Genomic DNA, 24,045 nt, shown 5'->3' with positions numbered 1-24,045 from the left:
CGCACGCACACGCACGCACACGCACGCACACACACACACACACACACACACACATACACATACATACATTCAGGTTTTGTTTTTTCTTGCAACTGTCACATTTAACTTGCTCAATAATTAATATTTTATTTTATATATAATAAACATTTAAAACATTTATTTAAATAAACACTTAAACCATTTTATTTACTCAGATATTTGCCTGTGTGACAACTAGCCCTGGGCTTTAAGTCTTTTACTTGAGAACTTGGGAAATGTAGATTATTTAATGTAATGTTTTCTCCCAAACATAAATTTATATATAAATGACCCTGGGCCACAAAACCAGTCAAAAGGGTCAATTTGATGAAATTGAGATTTATTTATTTATTTTTATTTATTTATATAAATATACAATATGAAAACATTCCATTAAATAATATACATTTCCCAAGTTCCAAGTCAATAATTCATATTTTATTTGATATATATTTACAAAATAATGTTACAATTGAGTATAATTCAGTATTTGGCTTCATTCGATGTAGAGATGCTTATTCTTATAACACTTTAAAAATGGAGTGGATAAAAGTGGATAAAATCCAAACGTTGGGATCTTATCCACGAACATAAATAAAATGCCATTAAGAGTAATTTTTTTTCATCATTAGAAGCCGTCAGTAATCGATGTATTTCTCCAAGGCTGGCCTCTATAGGGATCTGTAGATCTAGGACACAAGTGCGTTCACGCCGCTTCCCCGCGCGCTCCCGGCTCTGCGCGTGCTCGCTCGAGCCCTTCCGCCGGGCGGGCGCACGCGCGCGCTCCGCTCAGGATGCTTGATTGTAGGTGATGATGGCGGAAGAGGAGCTGCGCTGAGTTTTCTCCCAGTTTTTTTTAAAAATAGACCCCTATCAGACGCTCGTCAGCAGATCTCGTCTTTCTCCTCCGTCTCACTCAGAGGGACTATGGGGAATGAAGCGAGCCTCGAAGGAGAGGGCCAGCCGGGGCAACCGGGAGGCGCTGTCCCCGCTGCTGGAGCCCCGGCTTCCATTTCAGCACCAGCGGGCGGCGGACAGCTCCTCAAGCCGAGCAACGGAGCGCCTGCCGGGGGAACAGGCGCCGGACACGGCCCGGCGATGAACAGGTATGCCGAGTCATTTCTAACGATTCTGAAGCGTCTATATTTCTGTGAATTAAATGCACTGCACGATACGAGTCTGTGGGGTCTAATCTTGGGCTTTTACATTTAAAACAACTAGTCACTTTTAGCCATATTCAGTATCGATCATTTATGCTTTTAACCGCCTTCATTTAGTTGCACTTCATACCCGATGTTTTACACCCAGTGGTATGCATTACCTAAACCTACTAAGCCAGTTGTCAGCTAAAAACCTCTATGTGTGCATAATATCAGGAATCAACATATGCTGCACTCAAGGGGTTATTTGATCTCTGGCATACTTGATGCATAGATCTATTTACATATGAGAATGTTTTGTTTTGGCGTGTTGTCTTATTTAGTGTATATTTTTCTATTCATTACAGACAGTCTGCGCTGTTAGCCTTGCTCTGTCCCGAACCGAGCAACCTATGTTAGTTTCAGAGTTTTAACATAGGATATTGATGAGCTGAATGCATGACTGATAATATTACCAAATGCACATGTATTATCAAATTTAGTGGAATATTAAATGCATATGGCAATCTGGTGTCTGATTTGGTTAGTTACAGAGCGAGGCATGTTCTGAGATAATCTGATGCATGTCATACTCTTATTTAGTCATATAAACCTCAGTTTGCTTAGGTGTGATGTTTTAATAACACTGACTATAGTCACATGATGTGAAATCCATTGCTTTGGCAGCCACGCCTAGCAGTGCTGATATCAAAATGCACTGGTACTAAAATCGCACTGTAAATGACACTTGAGGGATCCGAGAGTGCAAGCATGATAAAATGTTATAGTGTTAATAATTGATAAAATTTTGACGAGCATCCATGTGACTAAATCTGTTACACGTGCAAGCGAACATCTTTCACTACCTCTCTCTCTATTCCTCCCCACTCATCTCCCTCTATGTTCTTTAAATAATGTAATGTGTGAATATCCTTGCACTCGAAAGATTTCGAATAATTCAAACTTTGTGATGCGGCTTATGCTGTTTGCAAATTTGCTAGCTGTCCTTCTCTGTCTGGGTTCATATTGTGTAGCAGTGATTCTCCAGTGGTTTTGCATCAGCACACAGATTTTACATTGGACATGAAGTGGCAACCCAGAGCAGTAGCAAAATAGTTTATTGTATAAAAAGTCTCTTGAATTACAATAGTTTGGTGCTCTTGGCAGCCAATAATTCATAGTACAAAGCACATTATGGTTGGCACAGACATTTATTTTTGTCTGGGTTGTATTTTCTTTTACATTGTGTAGTTTTCATCATACTTTTTGGATGAGGGCTGGTCATGTATCTTGTGCATAGCCTTTGACACCAGCAACAAAACATGTAGAAAGCGTTTCTTTCATTGAAAAAGTTGATAAGTCTATTTATATTCCTATTGTAACTATGCACGATTATATGGTTAGTTTATTGTTTTTAGCATTGTTTTTTTCCTGCAATCCACTGGTTGAGAAGCACAATTATACTATAAGTGGCATTTTATAATTTGCTTTTATGAAATTATTTTAGATTTATTATACTGTAAATGTTGATAAGATGCACAACCATTTGATGTCCATGATAAATCTGATGCATGTCATACTCTTATTTAGTCATATAAACCTCAGTTTGCTTAGGTGTGATGTTTTAATAACACTGACTACAGTCACATGATGTGAAATCCATTGCTTTGGCAGCCACGCCTAGCAGTGCTGATATCAAAATGCACTGGTACTAAAATCGCACTGTAAATGACACTTGAGGGATCCGAGAGTGCAAGCATGATAAAATGTTATAGTGTTTGGGAAACCTTTTCTCTTCCATTGTAAAAGTTGACAATTTTCCAGTCCTAAATATGCATATGGTTAGTTGCATTATATTATTTGCTCTTAGCATCCCCCCCCCCCCCCGTAACCCCTTTGCCCCCCCCCCCCCCCCCCACGTAAACCCATTGGTTGATCTGAGAATTGATTGGATAATATTATATTATCTGATACAGTAACAGACGAATTTGTGTCCTAATACTGTACATTTTTATTGTCTACAGTAACAGATGAGTTTGTGTCAATAGACCTTAAGTTTTGATTGGATGCCCACCTTTTGACATCAACAACAAAACATATGGGAAATGTTTTCTCTTCCATTTTTAAAGCTAAATATGGACAATTATACAGTTTTTTCCCCCTGCAACCAATTGGTTGAGAATCACAGATAATCTAATATAATTGAGTAATAATAATGATTGGATACTTTAATTTGACTTGCATCTACAGTACCAGATAAATTTGTGCCAAAATAATGTAAATTTCGATTTGGATGCACAACCCTTGACGTGAACAACAAAACTTGAGGAAAATATTTTCTCTTCCATCTTAAAAGCTGACAAGCCTATTGATTCTCCAGTCCTAAAAATTCACGATAATACGGTTCGTTGCTTTATATTTTTTGCTTTTAGCATTGTTTTCTCTCGCAACCTACTGGTTGAGAACCATTGCTATATTAGATAATATGCTAGACGTCCTTGTCTTAGAAGTTACACTCTTAAAAATAAAGGTGCTTCACGATGCCATAGAAGAACCTTTTTTTCTAAATGGTTCCATAAAGAACCTTTAACATCTGAAGAACCTTTCTGTTTCACAAAAGGTTCTTTGTGGCGAAAGAAGGTTCTTCAGATTATAAAAAGGTAAGAAAGAGATGGTTCTTTAAAGAACCTTTAACTGAATGGTTCTTTGTGGAACCAAAAATGGTTCTTCTATGGCATCGCTTGAAGAACCTTTTGAATCACCTTTATTTTTAAGAGTGTAGGCTTGTTTTGCATTTTGCACAACTGTGTCTCAATTGTTTTTGAAGTGCAGATACACTGTGTAACGAACCTGAAACATTGATTTACAATGCAATGATGCAAATGAAGTGTATTTGTTGCAGGTGGGTGACCTAGCTGTCGGCTTGTTTATAGTCAGGCCTCTCACAGTAAGACTATATTCTTGATGTCAGCGTTTCTCTATGGTCTGATTGGTCTGTTCGTAAGCTAAAGTTGAATCTGCTTGGACGTGTGAAATGCACAGATGCATTTGTACAGCAGTAATGTTACTGCTGCACGTACTGGCTGTCTGTCGGTGTCTGACCGGCATCATTAAAACTCCTGAACTGGGTGTGTAGTCGCAGTCTTAGCCTTGCGTGAGTGTCTGAGGCAAAAACAAACCCATGGAGGATATTACAACCTGGGCAGGGGAAACATTTGTTTTTCTCATGGGCCATTCTGAGTCTCTTTTTCTTTCTACTTGCGTACGTCTCATGTTTTTATTGATGTACTGAAATGTCCAGATTTTTCTGTACAATGTCATCCCGTCATACACACGCATGGTGTGGGAAATGGCTGCATCTCCCCTTTGTTTGACAGAGTGGTGTTATGGCTTATGTACCATATCAAGGCACTTCATCATTCACTGGTAAAGTGTGTGAGATGCCTACAGATGAGGCAAGATCTTGTGCTAATATCCTCATGTGTTTCTTTCATTCCAAAATCTTTTAAAACTGCTGTCAAAGTTTGATGTTTGCTGAAGCATATCTTTAAAATCATTTCACAACATTGCGGTTGGTTTTGTGAACTGAAAGCAGCAATATTGGGGAGTAACTTAATAGAAGTGGTAACATTACTAACTTTTTTAGTATTGTCACAGTAACTCAATTTTTTGTAAAATAATGTACATTTCTAGTAACAAGCTGCCAATCAAATGTTCGCTCGAATTGCCTGGGGTTTCTGGCTTAGTTCATTGTAGTGAGTCATTTCATTTGGATGGTTAATTTTAATGAATTGGTTCAAAAGATGATTCATTTGAGTGAGTCAGCCGTGTTCCTTGAACTCCCTGTGCAACATTTTTTTAAATGTTTTTTTGTTTGTAATGAAATAATGTCAAGTTCAATACTGTTGTTTAGCACTGTTATGCTTTGGATTCATTGTTCAAAAGTTTAGGATTACTATAATAATAATAATATTTAATATTGTGAAATATTAATGGAATTTAAAAGAACTGTTTTTCTGATGCAATTTATTCCTGTGATGGTAAAGATAAATTTTGGTTATCGTTATGGTTTAGGCTTTTGTAAGAAATGTAAGATTAAAGTTTGTTAATCTCCCGTTCAATTTTACTTTGTTTGAATGTTTGCTGTTTCACATTTGAATTGTCACATGATCCTTCAAAAGTCATTCTAATATGCTGATTTGCTATTCAAATTTTAATTAATTAATTAATTAATTTTTTAATTATTTGATGAATGGAAAGTTCAAAATAACAGCATTAATTTAAAATTAATTAATTTGAAATATAAATTTTTTGTAACATTATAAACATCTTTACTGTCACTACACATCTAATGTATTCTTTCTTAATAAAAGTATTAATTTCTTTCGAAAAAACAACAACAACAACTTCTTGTTCCCAAACCTTTGAACTGGTGTAAAGCATGCAATATTTACTTTCAGTTTTAGTGTATTAACAATTTTTTGCTGTAATTTATATATTTATTGCAACTGTATACCAGATAAATGTTGCTCTTTTTCACTGAATTATTATAATTTCATAAGAAGATAAGTGAAAAGAAATAGCCCCCTTACATAGCTTCAGTATATTTAGCTATTTTTTAAGCTTTAGTGAAGTTAAAGAGTTAGTTCATCCAAAACTGAAAATTAGCCCATGTTTTACTCATCCGCAAAGCATCCTAGATGTAAATGACTTTCTTCTTTCAGATTAATCCAATCGGAGTTATATTAAAAATTATCCTTGCTCTTCCAAGCGTTAGAATGGCAGTAGGTGGGTGTTTTGTTCAGCAGTCCAAAAGTAGCCAAATAAATTCATCCATAATAAAATGTGCCTCGCACGGCTCCGGGGGGTAAATAAAGGCCTCCTGTAGTGAATCGATGCGTTTTTGTAAGATAAATATCCATATTAAAAATGTTCTAAACACTTTTCTCTCACTTCCGCTGACTGACGTAGGTGGAAGCCATTCCGGGCGGATGACGTAGGATGTATGCGTAGCGTAAGCGCCGGTGATTAGTGACGAACGCAAGCGCGGAGGAGAGAGCAAAACAAAACGCCGGTCACAAAATAGAAGTACAAAACGAGGATTTGTAAAGAAAAATGTAGGAGGATTTCAATATAAGCCAAGAGAAGACTGGTTTTCTTTTGCTAAAGTAAGGAAACTTTGCTTCCTTTGCTCCTGTAAACAAACTCGCGAGACTAGCATATCTCACGGCGCGTGCGTGACACATCTGTCCTACGTCATCCACCCGGAATGATTTCTGCGTATGACAGTTAGCAGAAGTGAGAGAAAAGTGTTTATAACGTTTTAAATATTTATATTTTTCTTACAAAAACACATTGATTCGCTACAGGAGGCCTTTATTCACCCCCGGAGCAGTGTGAGGCACATTTTATTATGGATGGATGGATGTGCTTTATTTGACTACTTTTGCACTGTTGAAAAAAACACCCGCCAACTCCCATTCTATCGCTTGGAAGAGCAAGAATAATTTTTTATTATTTGTGCCCGAAGCATAAATTATAAGGGAAAACAATTAACGATTCCTAACACCGTGTCTACACCGGATGCGAGCGGTGCGACAAAATACTATAGAACTACTGAACTACAATAGAGATTCATAGATCAGTCAATAGAACTCATTATAATCAGTGATGCTGTCCACACTGGATGCGGCGCGGAGTGACACGACAAATCCCCCGTAAGTAAACTGCTGCCGCATTCTATTTATGACGTGCTGACACAAATTTCAAATGATTTTCAACGGTCGCTTTGTGTCCAGTGTAGACAGTCTTTAGTTGGAGAGATGACTGAGGACAATGGCGAATGATTTGCAGATCCTCATACCACTGACAAATATATAATCTTGTAAAATGTGTGGTAAGTAGTACTGCCACTCCATAGTATAAACAGAGTACATACGATCGCGAATCTCGAAAGTGAAACTAAAAAGTGATTGTGCATTCAAAAGCAGTTTCAATGCCAGGTATAATAGCGGCTCCCTGATGCCCGAAATATATGTAGTATAATTAGAAAAGGGGGGGGGGGGGGGGGGGGATCACGATGCCGGCTCAACATCGTGATGTCTATCAGCCATCGGCGATGGACGATAGCATAGTCTGTCGGCCCAACCCTAGTATTATTAATTATTAATTTATAATAATATTATAAATTATTAATTGAATCCAATCACATGGGGAAGCATGTGAAAGCGACAGCCTGAAATAAGTTTCAGAATCAACATGTTTGAGAATTTTCATGGCACAAACTCAGAATGTGTTCTTTTGACTGACGGCCAAAATGAGGAACCAGAAGCTATTAGTTTGTGTATATGGACTTTCCAGGGGAGTGTGTAGGTGTTGTGTGTGCTATTAGTGAAACATGGATGAAGAGAAAGACAGGAGGGATGAGGAGATGGATGGAGAGACAGAACAGTATCCGGCGCTTTATTTCCCAGCAGATGGAATAAGAACATAGCTGTCTTAGCCACCAAACATCACCCTCATAAAAGGGCTCTGAATTGTAATGACACAGAAATCGAATAAATGTTCTCCATGAGCCTGTGGCATTCTTTTAGCGTTCTCTTTACACTCCCGCTCAGTGTCTTTAAACCATTGCATTTATTAAGCCTTGGAAGGAAACACAGATAGAATATAGCCTGCACCCTGCCCACATGTCGAAAGGCCAAATTTAAAAAGGTTAACGCCAAATCTTCCCGTTTTAGATCTCTTTCATCATATTATACTTAATCTTTAGTTGTTCATTGTTCCCCTGGCCTTCAGACCTTACTGTTCCAGCACGGCATCTTCATTGCAAGTCCTTATAGTAGTAATAGTGGTCAGTATCGCAGTACAGTACAGTATAGGCATACAGGACTCAACACTAAAACATAGTGCTCAATGCTAGAGTATAGTACACTATAGCCGTTCAGTTCTATGCACTTTAAGGAGTATTCCTGATTCATTACAAGTTAAGGGAAAAATTAACCCTAGTGAAAAATTTTATTTCACATTATTTCTACATTTTAAAATGTTAAAACATCAAACCTTTATTTTGATGGAAAACGGCAGGGAGTTAAATTGCAAAATATCATTACAATTTATAATCATTACAATAACTTTTGTATTTGAATGAGTGCTGTCAAACGAGTAATCACGATTAATCACATCCAAAATAAAAGTTTTTGTATACATAGTATATGTGTGTGTACTGTGTATATTTATCATGTAGGCCTATATAGAAATACATGCATGTATATATTTAAGAAAAATATGTTATGTTTATAGATTTAAAATATTTATATATAATATCAATTATATTAATATAAATATAAACATGGAAATACATGGAAATATTTTCAAAATATATACTGTATGTGTGTGTGTATTTATATATACATAATAAATATACACAGTATACACATATATATTATGTAAGCAAAAACTTTTATTTTGGATGCGATTAATCGCGATTAATCGTTTGACAGCTCTAATTAAAATGTATTTAAAATACATTTATTTCATGCTAAGTATACTACAAATTCATTTAAGTATTTATGTACTTAGTAAAAATACCCTGCAATTGTATTTTTAGTATACTAAACTGGTATACTTAAAGTTTTGTACTAAATGCTCTTTAATTGTGCGGAAAAGTAGTGCTGAAGTCCAATTAAATATATACTGAAGTATATTTGATTGTGCTAAAGTGGAACTATTGCAAGTATACTTCAGATACACCTTAAATATCTTGGATTTAAAGAACAATATTATTCAAAGATCATACAATCCTCATCAATAATGACATTAAAACACATTGCTTAATATTAAGAAATGTGTATTGTGCACAAATAGTACTCCAAATTAAGTTTAATTATAATTTGTATGTCAGTAAGCCACATGTCAGTATATATGTTAATAGATTACTATACTTAGTATGAAATATATGTATTTTAAATGCATTACTTTTTTTTACTAGGGGTGGCATAGTGTTGGTTAGACATATATATATACACACATATATAAAATGTTCAAATCATCAATTTTATAGTCATTTAGGGCTGTTTGGGTTCATGTTGTTGAGTTATCATGGCAATGAAGTTGTAAAATTCGATAACATTAGACAGAAATGGTTAGTAAGTGGGTTTTGATATTACATTGAGTTCCATTGTAAGTGCCTCACTATAACCCAGATTTGTGCCTTTTTAAAAGAAAAGAAGGGACAAATGGAATATCATTGTGTGGTAATCAACATTATGCCACAGATGGTTCCAATTTGAGCTTAACTTGTATGCTTGTATTCCTTTAACACCATACAGTATAGGACTCACTCCACAAAGAAGTATATAGGTATAGTATATAGTGCAGTATTCCTCACAGGACTGTATCTAGAGCGAGAGGAGACATGAATTCAGTTTGTCAGTCTTCACCCATGCCTGTTCTTCTCATGTGGAGCTGACACCCACTGGTTTTGTACTCTCCTTCTGTCACTCTGTGACTCATCAGAGGTGTTAACAAAGGCTCTGTGCAGTAGAGAAAGGAGTGAAGGGGACTGCTCAGCACTACAGATCCAAATTAATCTGATCCAGCAGACATGGCTGTCTAAGGCTGCTGTTAGCCCCTTTACAGAGTGCAGCATCACAGTAAATGCTCACTTCTGTCCAGGAAACACTTTAAGCCCTTTGTACATGCGATTGTGCCCGATTTAGCATTGTATTTAGAGCGCTAGGATTAAAATATTGTCAGACTGCATATAGATTTGATGATAATAAATAAATAATGAAAGAAATATTAGATAGCATATTAGACTGATTTCTGAAGGATCATGTGACACTGAAGACTTGAGTAATGATGCTAAAAAAGGAGCTTTGCATCACAGGAATAAATTACATTGTAAAATATATTCATATAGAAAACACTTTCTCTACAGCCGTTCTTCTGTTTGAGCAAATTGACAGTGTTGTTTAGATCTAGAAAATTGGTCTGAGTGAAAAATATCTACATTTGCCATCCATTTGGAATATAATGACCACAGAAAGTACAATGATTACCTGCATCGAGAGTAGAAATGGCTAATCAGTGCTCCATTATGTTTTATGTTTTCTGCATTCAGGAATAATTACCTGAGCACTAGATAATTATAAGGAGTACATGGTTCAGTTAATGAGACAATCAATCTTAGCAGACACAATAACTCCTCGATTAAGCACAAGTTATGGTGTATCCAGTCACTCTGTCAGTAACCATGGCCCTGCTTGTTTTGCTCACTAACATTCAAAGTTTATATTTGTAAACTATTAGTGATAGACATGTATCAAAGGTGTGTTAGCAAACAGTGTTATAGACTGTATCCCTGTTTGTATAGTGTGCTATGGGGTCTGTAAGAGAAGTCTATTTGAAAAGCAGTAATATTTTTAAATATTATTATAGTTTAGAAGGTTATGTAGCTGTTGTGTAGCTGTCCTGAATCTGACTTTTGACTATGGACATTACAGTTAGCTTGGTTTAGCATTTAGTAAGTGCATTTAGCCTCTAGCTGTTTGGTTCACTGTTTAATTCACTTCTTATTGAATGAACTATTGTGGTAGTGTATAGCTTTCTCTGTTCAGACTAGGCCTCAGGATTTCAGTTAAGATAAACTCAATGCATATTGATATTAGCAATACCTCCTTCTTATTTGAATAAATATATAGAGATAATGAAATGCCTTCAGCAGAAAACGATCAACCGTGTGATGAAAATTATTTGAAGTATGTCAGTGAGTTTATTGCTGCCACAGAGAATATATCCTAAAGCATTTGTATACGTTCGTTGTATCTGTAACAAATTAATTATTTTATTTTATTGATTATTATTATTTTAGTATTTTCAGAAACCTCAATTTGAACTCAAATATTTTGTATTCTTTCTTTTTTTAAGTAGAATTAGCAGCTTCTTAGTCTTTTTGCATGGCCACAGTATTTACTTCTGTTTATGTCTCCCAAAAAATGTTGGTGGAAACAAAAAACTCAAGATTGGCCTTTTAGTCTTGCATGCCAACAGTTGTCTCATTTATGTTTGTTTATTTCTTACAAAGAATTTTGGTAGAAACTACTGTTTTATTTTATTTGATTATTATTTATTTTCATAAACTCTTATTATTTCTTATTAAATCCTTCTTAGAACAAATAACCCAAACTTTGCAGTTGTTTTTATAGCTCTGTAGACTTCCCGCATGCCAAACAGTTCTCTCATCTGCTTTTATGTTTGTCTCCCAAAGACTTGTAGAAGAAACATCTGAGACAAAGGCGATACTTAGCTGAGCTGTGAAGCAGCAACCTCTGAACAATATAATTGAGCCAAATAGTTCAAAGAAACCCTTTTTGTCTATTAAGACATTCTAAAGTCATTCAATTCTTTATTTAGACAAACTCTTAATGATGTTTAGCAATTAGCACTGAGTGACTCCAGGATTCAAAAACATGAAAACCCATTAAAAACGAGGCATTCGTTGCATCCAGTGGGGACATAATTATGGATGAATGGATATAATGACTTATACTGTCTTTTTACGCGTTGTATTGCATCGCGCCGCGTAAACATAAAACCATGTCTGCATTTGTGATCGGAGAAATGACAAACAACAAGCCCTACTCTACACTGCCCAAAAGACTCGCTTTAAATATAAAAAATATAAAAACTCTTTAAATATAAAAAACATACTTACAGTATGTGAGTCAGAACAGCCGCCGGCGGCCTAGAGTGAGCGGAGGCCGGGGGCTAGAGTGAGGAACGGCCGGAGGGCTAGAGTGAGAAGAGGCGGTGGGCTTGAGAACGGCGCGGCCGACGGATTCGACGAAGGAGCGTCCAGAGGGCTTGCGGCAACCACATGTGACGACCCCGGGCTGGACTCCGCTTCATCCACGGTGAAAGCCGATCTGGCGATTCACAGCGCAAAGTTGATGTTTTTCCTGAGCGACCAGCACGGATCAGCTGTAGGCATGACGAAGCGGATATCGTCCTCTTTTGGAAGACCAAACAAAGTAGTTTCGCTTTCACAACGAAACACACAGCGTCTTGACATGGCGGCGGCAGCGGCAACAACAATACTACTGCGAGAATAAAAGTTATGCCTTCTTTCTTTGCGTGAACATTTGGGCGGCGTTATGCAAATCTTCCCACATCGTGACGTAGACATGTGGGGGCGTGTTAGAACGAGTCGTTTTAGGTAGGCGTGGTTGACTCTTAACTTTTATAAAGAAGATCTCTTGGATTTGAGACTTTAGTCTTTGCAACTTTACAGATCTTCTTTATGTACCAAGAGCTTGTAACACTCCAACGAGAAAGGAAAAATTTTAATCGCATCATATGACCCCTTTAACATGAGAAAAATGATGCCCTTCACCTTTAAATATGCTGAAAGATTATATTGTGCCAATAGATAGTAGGCCTACCTCTAAGCATTTCCACCTGAGCTGAACTGTTGCGAAGTCATTATAGTGTGTAAATTGAATGTTGGGAAGGAACTTTGGAGCCATAGTTGGACTGAGATTAAATTTCTTCGCAGAATACAAAGCTGACACTGAAATAATGAACTTTTCTCCCGCTTTGGTGCATCTCAGTTGATTCAGACCTTGGTAATGGCTTTAGATGAAGCGGCACAAGAAAGGCGGCCTGCTTTTCTGGCGCTGAAGTTTCACTTGAAGTTTTAGGGCCGCATATAATGAGGGACCAGGTGCTGGAAATATTCCTGGACAGACAACAGAGCAAGCCAAGCGCAGCTCCACACACACACACACACATACACATAAGCAAGTCTCAGCCTCACTCCCTGTTACTGTGAAACCTGCTATTTTAGTTCTGACACACTTTTTTCCTTTCTCCTCAGAATCTGACAGAGGAAGTGTAAGCTTTTAAAGTGTCTTGCGTGTGAATTTGAGGCTCTGTGTGTACCCGTGCACTTGTGTTTGTCGGCTCTCTGTAGACTTTGTTATGACCATAGAGAAAGCTTAGAGTCCATTCTAATTGCTGACTAATCCCAGCGCCAGCCTGTGGAAGAAAGAAGAAGAGAAAATCATTACTGCTGTTGACATGTGATAAACGACCTCAGAGTAACAGAAAGTCTGCACAAACCTCCTCATGCCTTTATAAGCAACTTGGGGACTTAAAAAAGAGAAAAAGAGGCAGAGAAAGGGTTTGACAGAAGCTTAAGTGAAAGTTAGAAAGCAGGCAGCTGTAAATTCAGCACTGAGGCTTAATTGAAAAGGAAAAAATATGTGAGAAAGCAAAAAGGAAACAAACATGGGATCCGTAAAATGTAATTGATATCCATTATGTGTGCTGGTTTTGTTTTAAATTTTGTCTTTATATAGTTGTTTATTGTATATACCAAGTTTATTGTTTCAAGTTTAATGCTGTTAATTAAGATTTGTTTATTCATTCATCATTCTGATGAAAATGAAAAATGAAAAATATATAAATATTATATTAAAAATGTGTAAAATATAAATTCAGTGTAAAAACCTACTATTTGTAATTTGTAGCTTGTAGTGCAGTTAACTATTTAAAGAGTTATTCACCCCAAAATTTTAATTCTGTCATTAATTACTCACCCTCATGTCGTTCCAAACCCATCAGACCTTCGTTCATCTTCGGAACACAAATTAAGATATTTTTGATGAAATCCGAGAGCTTTCTGACCCTCCCATAGACAGCAACGCAACTGCAACGTTCAAGGCCCAGAAAGGCAGTAAGGACATCGTTAAAATAATCCATGTGACATCAGTGGTTCAGCCTTTTTTTATGAATTCATGAAGCTACGAGAATACCTTTTGTGCGCAAAGAAAACAAAATAATGACTTTATTCAACAATTTCTTTGTGGTACTCTTGTAAAAACACACGTCAAAGACCGACACGCACAAAAATATTCCCGTAGCTTTATAAATTTAAGGTTGAACTTCTGATGTCACATGGTCTGTTTTAACGTTGTCCTTACTACCTTGAACGTGGTAGTTGCCTTGAACATGGTAGTTGCCTTGAACATGGTAGTTGCCTTGAACATGGTAGTTGCCTTAAACATGGTAGTTGCCTTGAACGTGGTAGTTGCGTTGCTGTCTATACAGAGTCAGAAAGCTCTCGGATTTCATCAAAAATATCTTAATTTGTGTTCCAAAGATGAACGAAGGTCTTATAGGTTTGGAACGACATGAGGGTGAGTAATTAATAAAATAATTTAAATCTTGGGTGAACTATCTCTTTAAGGCAACTAACTTTCTTTTGAATAATGTTTTATAACATCAGTTTTGGGCGCTACTATGTTGTATCAAATATTCTTGTAAAAGTGACAATGAAAATGTCAGTATTGTTTAGTAAGCTCAAACTAAACACATTGCCAAGTAAAACAACATACTAGAACACTAAAACAGTTATGCAATCATAAGTTTCTTTATGACAGACTCCATGACTCACATTTATATTAAAGCATTTCATCTTACAGGACACACATTGAGTATCTCTTGCTTGGGTAATTATATTGGTTTATAAAGGCATTTGGATGAGATTCAGTCATGTGAGCTCTGGGATTGCATAATGTTTATTGATCATGGTTTGAAATGCGCCATTGACAGTTCTTTTGAGTGAAACAACAATAAATAGCTCATTAGAGCACATTGATTAAATGCTTAAATATATTCACAGCTCTTATGTGTACTGGCTTCAAAAGAAAAGTGCTCATTAACAAACTTTCAGCATGATGTAGTACGACGATGATGTGATAAACTGTCAGTGGCAGATTTTTGAGATTCTTGTGGAGGAAAGCGTATTTGTGTTTGCAGTAAATGGCAGTTCCATTAAAATGCTTCCTTTGAAAGGATTTTTTTAAATGTATTCAGTCACCTGTGAGATCTACTTCATGGTCAATTTCTGCATCCGGTCATACAACTATTTTGCTTTTTCCGAATCATGCCAAAACTTTTCCTTATGCACAGAACTTTTTGTTTCTGTCTATCTGATATTTTAAAAGATTTGACAGATATTGTCAGATGTTGTTTTTATAACTGATACTGATACTGATGTTCAAGTGCCCAATTCAAAAATAGATCATCTACTATACAAAACTGTTTTATAACAATACACTGTAAAAACATGTTTTATTATTATTATTATTATTATTATTTTAACAATCTAGTATTAAAAACTATATTATATTAATAACAATATACTGTAAAAACATAACATTTTATGATTATTATGATTATTATTACAATCTACTATACAAAATGGTTTTATATTAACAATATACTGTAAAAACATAACATGTTTTATTATTATTATTATTACGATCTACTATACAAAATTGTTTTATATTAATAACAAAATACTGGAAACACATAACATGTTTTATGATTATTATTATGATTATTATTATATAATAACAATCTAATATACAAAACTGTATTGTATTAATAACAATATACTGTATAAACATAAAGTTTTATTATTATTCTAATAATAATAATAATAATAATAATAATAATAATCATCTAATATTCTAATATATGAAACTATGAAACTGTATTTTATTATATTAATAACAATAACTAAAACATAACACGCTTTATTATTATTATTATTATTATTATTATTATTATTATTATTATTATATTTTACAATTTTTATTATAATAATAACAATATATTATTATTATACAAATTATTATGTTATTGTAGTAATAATAATAATAATAATAATAATAATAAATTCTCAGTGAATAGATGTTTTTATTGTTATTATTAAGGGTCAGTGGCTTTGAACGTCTCTAACCATAAGTAAGAGCAATAGTAGCAATGGTTGTCTTCATAAGCACCACTAATGATAATTCATTCATAACAACAGTTTTTTTTAAATTAACATCCAATCTATTTATAATAGCCATAATTTTGTCACTTTGCCACTATGCAGCATCTGTTCTATATCAAAGTTCAAGAATGACCATTTAAGACCATTAAATATGCTTAGCTGAAGAGGAAACCCCTGTCACCATAGATAACATTTCCAGATTCTTTTGGAGAAGCATTAAAAGTCCTCGTCAATCTGTCTGTTTCCACCCCAGAGTTTGCCCCGCTGCATTGATTTATCTTTCTATTCTCATTCAAACTACTCAGGAAGCTGCGGCACAAAGCTCTTTAAATCTCCTCCTGTGAATCCCCTGGGCAGATGGATTCAACAAAGTGTTCAGCTATCAGTGATTTCAAACATATGCCACACCACCCCTGCTTTAATTCACACACCGATGTCTTTTTTACTCCCACAGTATCCAAGGCAAACCTAATCAGACAGACCCGAGCATGGGACCCAAACCTGGGGGTCCACTGGGCGCAGGACCCGGCCCCGGAGCGCCGACGCAGCCTCAGGGACCCGGTCAGGGTCAGGCTGCACGGAAGAACCTCCAGGTGGACGTGGGGAGCAACAAAGGTGGACACCCCGTCTCGCCCGGAAGCAGCGCTCCCACCTCGCCCTATTCTTTGCCCCAGATCGCACCCATGCCCAGCAGCAAGCTCTGTCCGGTTTGCAAGACCGCAGATCTGACGGGCACCACAGATGGCCAGCCAAACTACAATAAATGCACGCAGTGCCGCTCCATGGTGTGCAACCAATGCGGATTCAACCCCAACCCTCATCTCACTGAGGTAAGCAGCCCAATGCATGCTCGTTCTACTTTTTATGTTGTATAGCACCGGTTAAAAGTTTGTCATCAGTAAGATTTTTCTATAAAGAAATAGTTTTATTGAGCAAGATTGCATTAAATTGATCAAAAGTGACAGAAAAGACATTTAAAATGTTAAAAGAAATTTCTCTTTCAAATGCTGTTCTTTTGAACATGTACAAAATGTATAATAAGCAATGTTTTAAATAAATAATTGAGCAGCAAATCAGCATATTAGAATGATTTCTGAAGGATCATGTGACACTGAAGACTGGAGTAATGATGCTGAAAAATCATCTTTGGATCACAGGAATAAATTAGATTTTAAAATATATTCCAATTCTATTTTATATATTGTAATAAATAAACACATATTATAATAAATATACATTTATTATATTTATAATGAATAAACACAGTACACACACATGTATTATGTGAACACAAACGTTTATTTTGGATGTGATTAATCGAGATTAATCATTTGACAGCACTAATTCAAATACAAAAGTTATTGTAATGATTATAAATTGTAATGATATTTTGCAATTTAACTCCCTGTCGTTTTCCATCAAAATAAAGGTTTGATGTTTTAACATTTTAAAATGTAGAAATAATGTGAAATAAAATAATAATATGTTTTATGCTCAGTTTTTTTATTTTACAGTGGAATGCTACAATGATAATATTGCTTATTTTGTTTTTACTTAGTAATTTTTATATTATTATTATTATTATTATTATTAATTATTATTATTTTAGAGCAATACTGATATATAGTCACAACATTTTGGCTAAATTGTGCAGCCCTACATGCACAACAAACTTAGATTTTTTTCTTTTTAATTTATCTGAAAGTTTATTTTTTTATCTGAAAAATTTTTCTACCCCCCCAAATAAATGCAACCTTGTTGAATTGAGCATAAGAGACTTACCCCCAAAACAACATAACAGTAATGTGTGTGTGTATCAGCTGGACTTAAATCATGTCATAAGTCCCTTGAGAGAGCTATTCCTGTTTGATTCTGAATATTCACCATCAGAAAGCAACAGTGTGATATAACAACAGCGAAAGAGAGTGAACATTGCAGTCCAAATGGTGATTTTCAAATAAAATATTACTGTTAACGATAGAAAGCGAGATGTGTTAAATAAAAAGCTCTTGGTAATGAATCCTACGCTCGGCCTCGGCCTCTATCTGGCTCGTACCCAGGACACACACTGCACACAACCTGGAACTGCTCAGAAGAGAGTCCTCTGGGGCGCATGGGAATGTGTGCCTGCGTGTTTCTGTGTGTAGGATGCAGCGGAAAGACAGAGCCAATGTTCAGAGATGCAGATGTGTTAAATAAAAAGCTCTTGGTAATGAATCCTACGCTCGGCCTCGGCCTCTATCTGGCTCGTACCCAGGACACACACTGCACACAACCTGGAACTGCTCAGACGAGAGTCCTCTGGGGCGCATGGGAATGTGTGCCTGCGTGTTTCTGTGTGTAGGATGCAGCGGAAAGACAGAGCCAATGTTCAGAGATGAGTGTGTGGGAGAGCGAGAGGGTGAGCATGTGAGGGTGAGATTGTTTGAGCGTGTTTGAGGATGTTGCTCAAAGGTGCAGATGGCTGGCGGCGCGTTAAATCCTGCAAGTGTAAATTAGGCAATGGACAGGGGGACGGAGAGGAGGGGATGCTGAAGATCAGTGTAGAAGGGGCTCTAAAGTGATTTTTGTGGATCTGCTCTCCTGCTCTCTCCTGCTCTTCATCAAAGCCATTAAGGGGTGGAAAATTGGAAAGCAATTTTATAAGGGTTGAAGAGTAGTTCAGACAGACAATCACTGATTCAGAAAGCTGTGTTATAAGTAAATGCTCACTAGAGAGAGCTCCTTCCAGCCCCTTGAGACCATTTATAGAAAATAAGTAATTTAGAAATGGTCATGGTTATCAACACACATTCAATATTTAGTAACTTCACCCTTCCTGATGAATAACAGCATGAACTACGAGTTTGGATTCAGTAAGATATTTTATCATTTTGAAAGAAATTAATACTTCTATTCAGCAAAGATGCATTACTATATATATATAAGCAGCACAACTTTTTTAGCATTGATAAAAATAGTAAATGTTTTTTTGAGCAGCATATCAGCATATTTAATTTCTGATGGATCACGTGACACTGAAGAGTAACGATGCTGAAAATTCAGCTTTGCGTCACAGGAATAGATTAGACTAAAATATATTCAAAGTTATTTCTTTATATTGTATATTTCACAGTATTACCGTTTTATTGTTTTTTGATAAAATAAACAAAGCTTTGGTGAGCATAAGAGATTAATTTAAAAAACTTTAACAAAATCGAACTGACCCCAAACTTTAGATCAGTAGTATGGAGTTTAGCCAAAAGCAACAAAAGTCATTTACATGTAAAAATCTTAAAGGGACAGTTCACCCAAAAATGAAATAATATCTTTAAAAAAAAGAGAAATTAAACACTCAAGCTCCAAGATGATAAAACGGCACCAGCGTATTGCTTGTGCGTTCAATTCCAAATCTTCTGAAGCCATGTTATAGCTTTGTGTGAGCTGATCGAAATTTAACTCATTATTGACTAGAAAAATGGCACCATTTGTGGGAATAACAGTAAACACCATCTTGCATCCCGAGAGCAAATGTCATTGACATCAGTGGCGCCGTATTTGATTTGAGAACAACAGAAGAGAGAAGACATTTTATTGAATAATGACTTTTGGTGTGTTCCTCATACAAAACTATTGTAGAACTTTAGAAGCCTTGGAATATATACTACTATGATACTTATTGTGCTTTTATCATTTTAGATATGAAGAAATATGTTTGGACCCACATGATGGTGAATAAATAATGATGACAGTATTTTCATTTTCAGGTGAACTGTCCCTTTAAATGTAAAGAAGCAAAAACCTGTTAAAAGCTACCCTAAGCATTTATTTTAGGAATACCACTCATAACAATGCCTCTACTACCTGGCAGATTGCACTGAAATAGATGTCCTGAAATCACACATTTGTTTCCATGACAGCTCTGGGCTCTTTACACAGCAAAGAATCTGAGTGCAGATCCTGTGCATTAGCCAGTCATAAAGATGCCTCTCTGTCAGTAATTTTGCATGTTAGGGTTGGCTGGCATATCTTTCAAGGTAAGAGTGTAAGATTGAACGGATGGTCTTAATTTAGGCCGTCTAATTTAGCAAGATGGCTAACATACACAGTAAAAACAGTAATATTGTGAAATATTATTACAATTTAAAGTAACTTTTGTATTTGATAATGTTTTGAAGTGTAATGTATTCCTGTTTTAAACCTACAACAAGGAACCTACCATTCTTTCAGTATATATGTATGTCAGTGGCGGGCCGTGCATTTTACACCTAGGCCTTCAGTGGCGTCCTACATGAATTAATCCATCTCTTCATACCATCATAATGATGCCACAGCTATAGAAACCATAAATATTACATTTCATCCTGAAATGTGAGGCAAATGTTGGATCACAATAATTAGGTTTTATTAGGTACCAAAGTTTCCACAAATCCCTTCACTCGATTGGGATGTTCTCTTTTATTCTGGACAGCAAGGGCAGTGACTGTACCATCGAGTGTATTTTGCAGTATTAAACACGTATTTATACCGCTTTCCTCAGGCTCCGAAAATTCTTCAAAAAGAACACAAAGAATGGCCTTCTCAGCTGCCATAGTTGCAACTCTTGCGTCATCAGAACAGTGTGTTCAACGCACCACCGTTTCAGTTTAAAAAATGTTTTCCACCGTTTTTGTCGGGGCTGAACGCAGCCCTGGTGTTACCAACTCGAAATCTGATTGGCTAAAGCAACGGTTTCATTGCCATTGATTTAAGCTAACAGACGCCTGCACTGTGGATTCTGAAGGCCTTAAGGCAGATTTCTTTGACCCTGGTAACACGATTGCTGAAATATGATTGGATAAAAGCTCTAATATAAACATACACTGCTGGAAGCAGTGCAACCAAGAGAAAAGCTATGAACTGAAGAGAATAGACTATTGGAAATAATTTAATACACATTCATGGAAAAATATATTTAAACTAAATCAGTGATTCTGATAGTGTTTAGGCCAGCAGAGAAGGCTTTACTGGCCCTGACGGCCCACCACTGATGTATGTATATAAAGTGTGGCAAGTGAAAAATTACGACTTGACTTATGCTAAGTGGACTTAAGGGAATAAAGTAAAGTGCAAGTATGTATAATATGGCATTTAATGAATGATCATTGTGTGGAATTTTTTTTTGGGGGGGATTAAAAAGCTTCTGTTGATGACAAATAACAATAACATCCAGGCAGTATAGTCATTCAGCAGCTGAAATTGATGATCTTGGATATACAGATATATCATTTGTCTAGCACATTGCCACATTTTTCACAATAGGGTTCATCTTTAGAAATTCGATTGGGAGAGTTTTAGAGCCCTGCTGTGCTTTATAAAGACAGGATTGAATTAATTGGGCTCCTGTAGGACGGTGGACACTACAAAGCAGCTCTGAGATGGCCTTGATTTATACTGATGCTGCAGCACATAGCATACAGCACTAACTCAGCGTTTTTAACAGCTCTGCTGTCAGTTCCAGCTACATGTGACAAAGTGATGGGGAATATGTCTTCTGGCGTGTAATGTCAGGGTTAAAGTGTGGTAAGAGCAGATGTTTTATGAGCATATGGTTTAAATTACTAGAGATCTCTGCAAAATAGAAATACAGCAATAATGGTTGAGCCCAGATTTTGAATTGAACAAATTTGTTTTAATTATTATTGTTTTTAACCATCAAGCAGGAGCCAAGCACAAATTTATTAGTGAAACGGGAGACATTATGATATGACAGGCTATTAAATGTCGAGTAGGGGTGAGCGATATACCAGTGGAAGCAATTCACTGGCTTTTCCGAAGGGAACAGGGAAGGAGCATGCTGTGTGATGTGGAACTGACACTGTTGTTAACAGTCTCAAGCTTTCCTACTAGAGCTTTTATTATTAAATAGTGAATTTATCTAGTAATTATATCTGGTCATCCAAATGTCATCAGTATGTCATGGCAGCCTGCATCCAAAGTGTGAAATTGGACAAAAAAGTGGTAATATTGTACTCAGATAAAAGAGTGTTATTTTTGTAATAAATGAAAAGATCTCTAATGCTCACCAAGGCATCATTTATTTGATAAAAAATACAGATAAAACTGTAAAATTGTGAATTATTATTGCAATTTTAAGGGACTTCTTTCTGTTTTAATATATTTTAAATGTAGTTATTCTTTGTCATGCAAAGCTGAATTTTCAACATCATTACTCCAGTCTTCAGTGGCACATCCTTCAGAAATCATTCTAATATGCTGATTTGCTGCTCAAGAAACATTTCTTATTATCATCAATACTGAATAAACAGTTGTGCTGCTTAATGTTTTTGTTGAAACCATGATTATTTTTCCCCTATTCTTTGATGAATAGAAATATTTGTTTCTTTTAATTTATTTCAAACCAAACCATCTACATTCTAAACGTCTTTAATCTCACTTGATCAAATTAATCCTTGCTGAATAAAACCATTCATTCTTTCTTGCACAAATCCTACCGGCCTACTGATATATATTGCACTTTTTAAACCACTTTTCCATTACAAAATACTTCTATTGTAATGTTAAAGGGATAGTTCACCCAAAAAAGAAAATTCTGTCATTAATTACTCACCCTAATGTCGTTCCAAACCCCAAACACAAATTAAGTAAGATATTTTTGATGAAATCCGAGAGCTTTCTGACCCTCCATAGACAGCAACGTAACTGACACGTTCAAGACTCAGAAAGGTAGTAAGGAAATTTTTAAAATAGTCCATGTTACAGAATTTTCATTTTTGGGTGAACTATCCCTTTAAATCATTTTCATTATATTTTGAGAATATAATGATGTAATTGTTTTCCCCAAACGCCTACAAAGTCAGACGAATGTTGATTTAAAAATATTACATTATTTAAAACTGGAGAATATCAGCTAAAATGAGTAAAAAAAAGGATATTGTCTGATTTAACCAATATTTGTGGTTAATGTTTTTATTCTTGGTCAAGACTCACTTTGTTAGATGAGTAACATGTTAACTCAATTGTGAGTTGATGTTGCTGTGCATTTGTGTTTTTATGATCCAGTGAGTTACTGTATATAGAGTGTTACAAATTGATGACTTATGAGGCTTCATTTCAGTTAGGATGCTGCTTAGAAGGAAGCTGCCTGTGTAAGTAATGTTGAGTTGAGTTGTTGCTCTATTTTGTGTTTGTCGGAGTACTCCAGTAGTGATGGTGTGTTCCAGGCGTTTAGTGTAAAGATAGCGGTTTAAAGCTGAACTCTAAATGTCACTTGGAGAACAAAGCAGAGAGAACATGAGACAAGAAGCAAGAACAGCTGGTGAAGAGGAGAAAGAGCGGCCATCTGATCACTATGCAACAGACACCTGGAGAAAGTGAGAGAGAGAGAGAGAGAGGCTTGACATGATGGCAACAACACTTAGTGGGATGCAGGAACTAGGGATATACGGACAGAGAAATAGCAGGGTGGGGAAGGGGGGTGGAATGATAGAAGGAAAGAGAACTACTCCAGTAGTCACCCACCAGCATGCAGGAGGCGGTTCCATTCTGCCATTGGCTGATCCTCTATTTATAGATCCTGCTCTGTCTCTGCAATGATCTCCCATTCCTACTGCCAGAGAAAACCAGTGGAGGATCAGAGGAGAGAACGGGATGGACAGACGGATGACGGTGTGTAAATGTAGTAAGAAGAGTCCAAATTGATCAGGCAGTTAAGGAAGCTAAAAATAATTGTGCTTGTTTGGCACATAAGCATCGTTCCCTCTGAAAACCCTGGGGTAATGACGGTAGAATATGAACATCATGAATTCTCCTCTCTCAACGAGTTCTTCTGAAATCTGTGACTTGACGGGAACGTGAAGCCTAATAGATCGGTCCTGCGTTTTGGCTCCGAATGTATCACATCTACTGGTATTCACGCTATCTAGAGGATTTATCATGAGACTGACAGCGGAAACCGAGTGTAGGGCCATCTGGGATACAACACACTCATCACAGCACAAACACAAAGAATACACACACACACACACACACACACACTGCCACGGCACTAGAGATTTCATG

The 24,045-nt window shown here is 36.2% G+C and overlaps 1 protein-coding gene across 1 annotated transcript in view; it reads left to right on the top strand.

Annotated features, from left to right (window-relative positions):
- Positions 1–801: 801 nt before the first annotated feature.
- LOC107579790 (protein bassoon-like) overlaps positions 802–24,045 on the top strand; it is a 106,198-nt gene continuing 82,954 nt past the window's right edge. The window contains exons 1-2 of the mRNA XM_016265680.1: positions 802–1,124; positions 16,460–16,835. Coding sequence (XP_016121166.1) covers positions 946–1,124; positions 16,460–16,835 — 555 coding nt within the window. The 5' untranslated portion in view covers positions 802–945. The remainder of the gene's footprint in view (positions 1,125–16,459; positions 16,836–24,045) is intronic.

This window comes from Sinocyclocheilus grahami, unplaced genomic scaffold (genome assembly GCF_001515645.1).
Source record: "Sinocyclocheilus grahami isolate Dianchi unplaced genomic scaffold, SAMN03320097.WGS_v1.1 scaffold3.1, whole genome shotgun sequence".
In the NCBI taxonomy this organism is placed as follows: Eukaryota; Metazoa; Chordata; class Actinopteri; order Cypriniformes; family Cyprinidae; genus Sinocyclocheilus; species Sinocyclocheilus grahami.
This window is presented reverse-complemented; position numbering and strand designations above follow the sequence as displayed.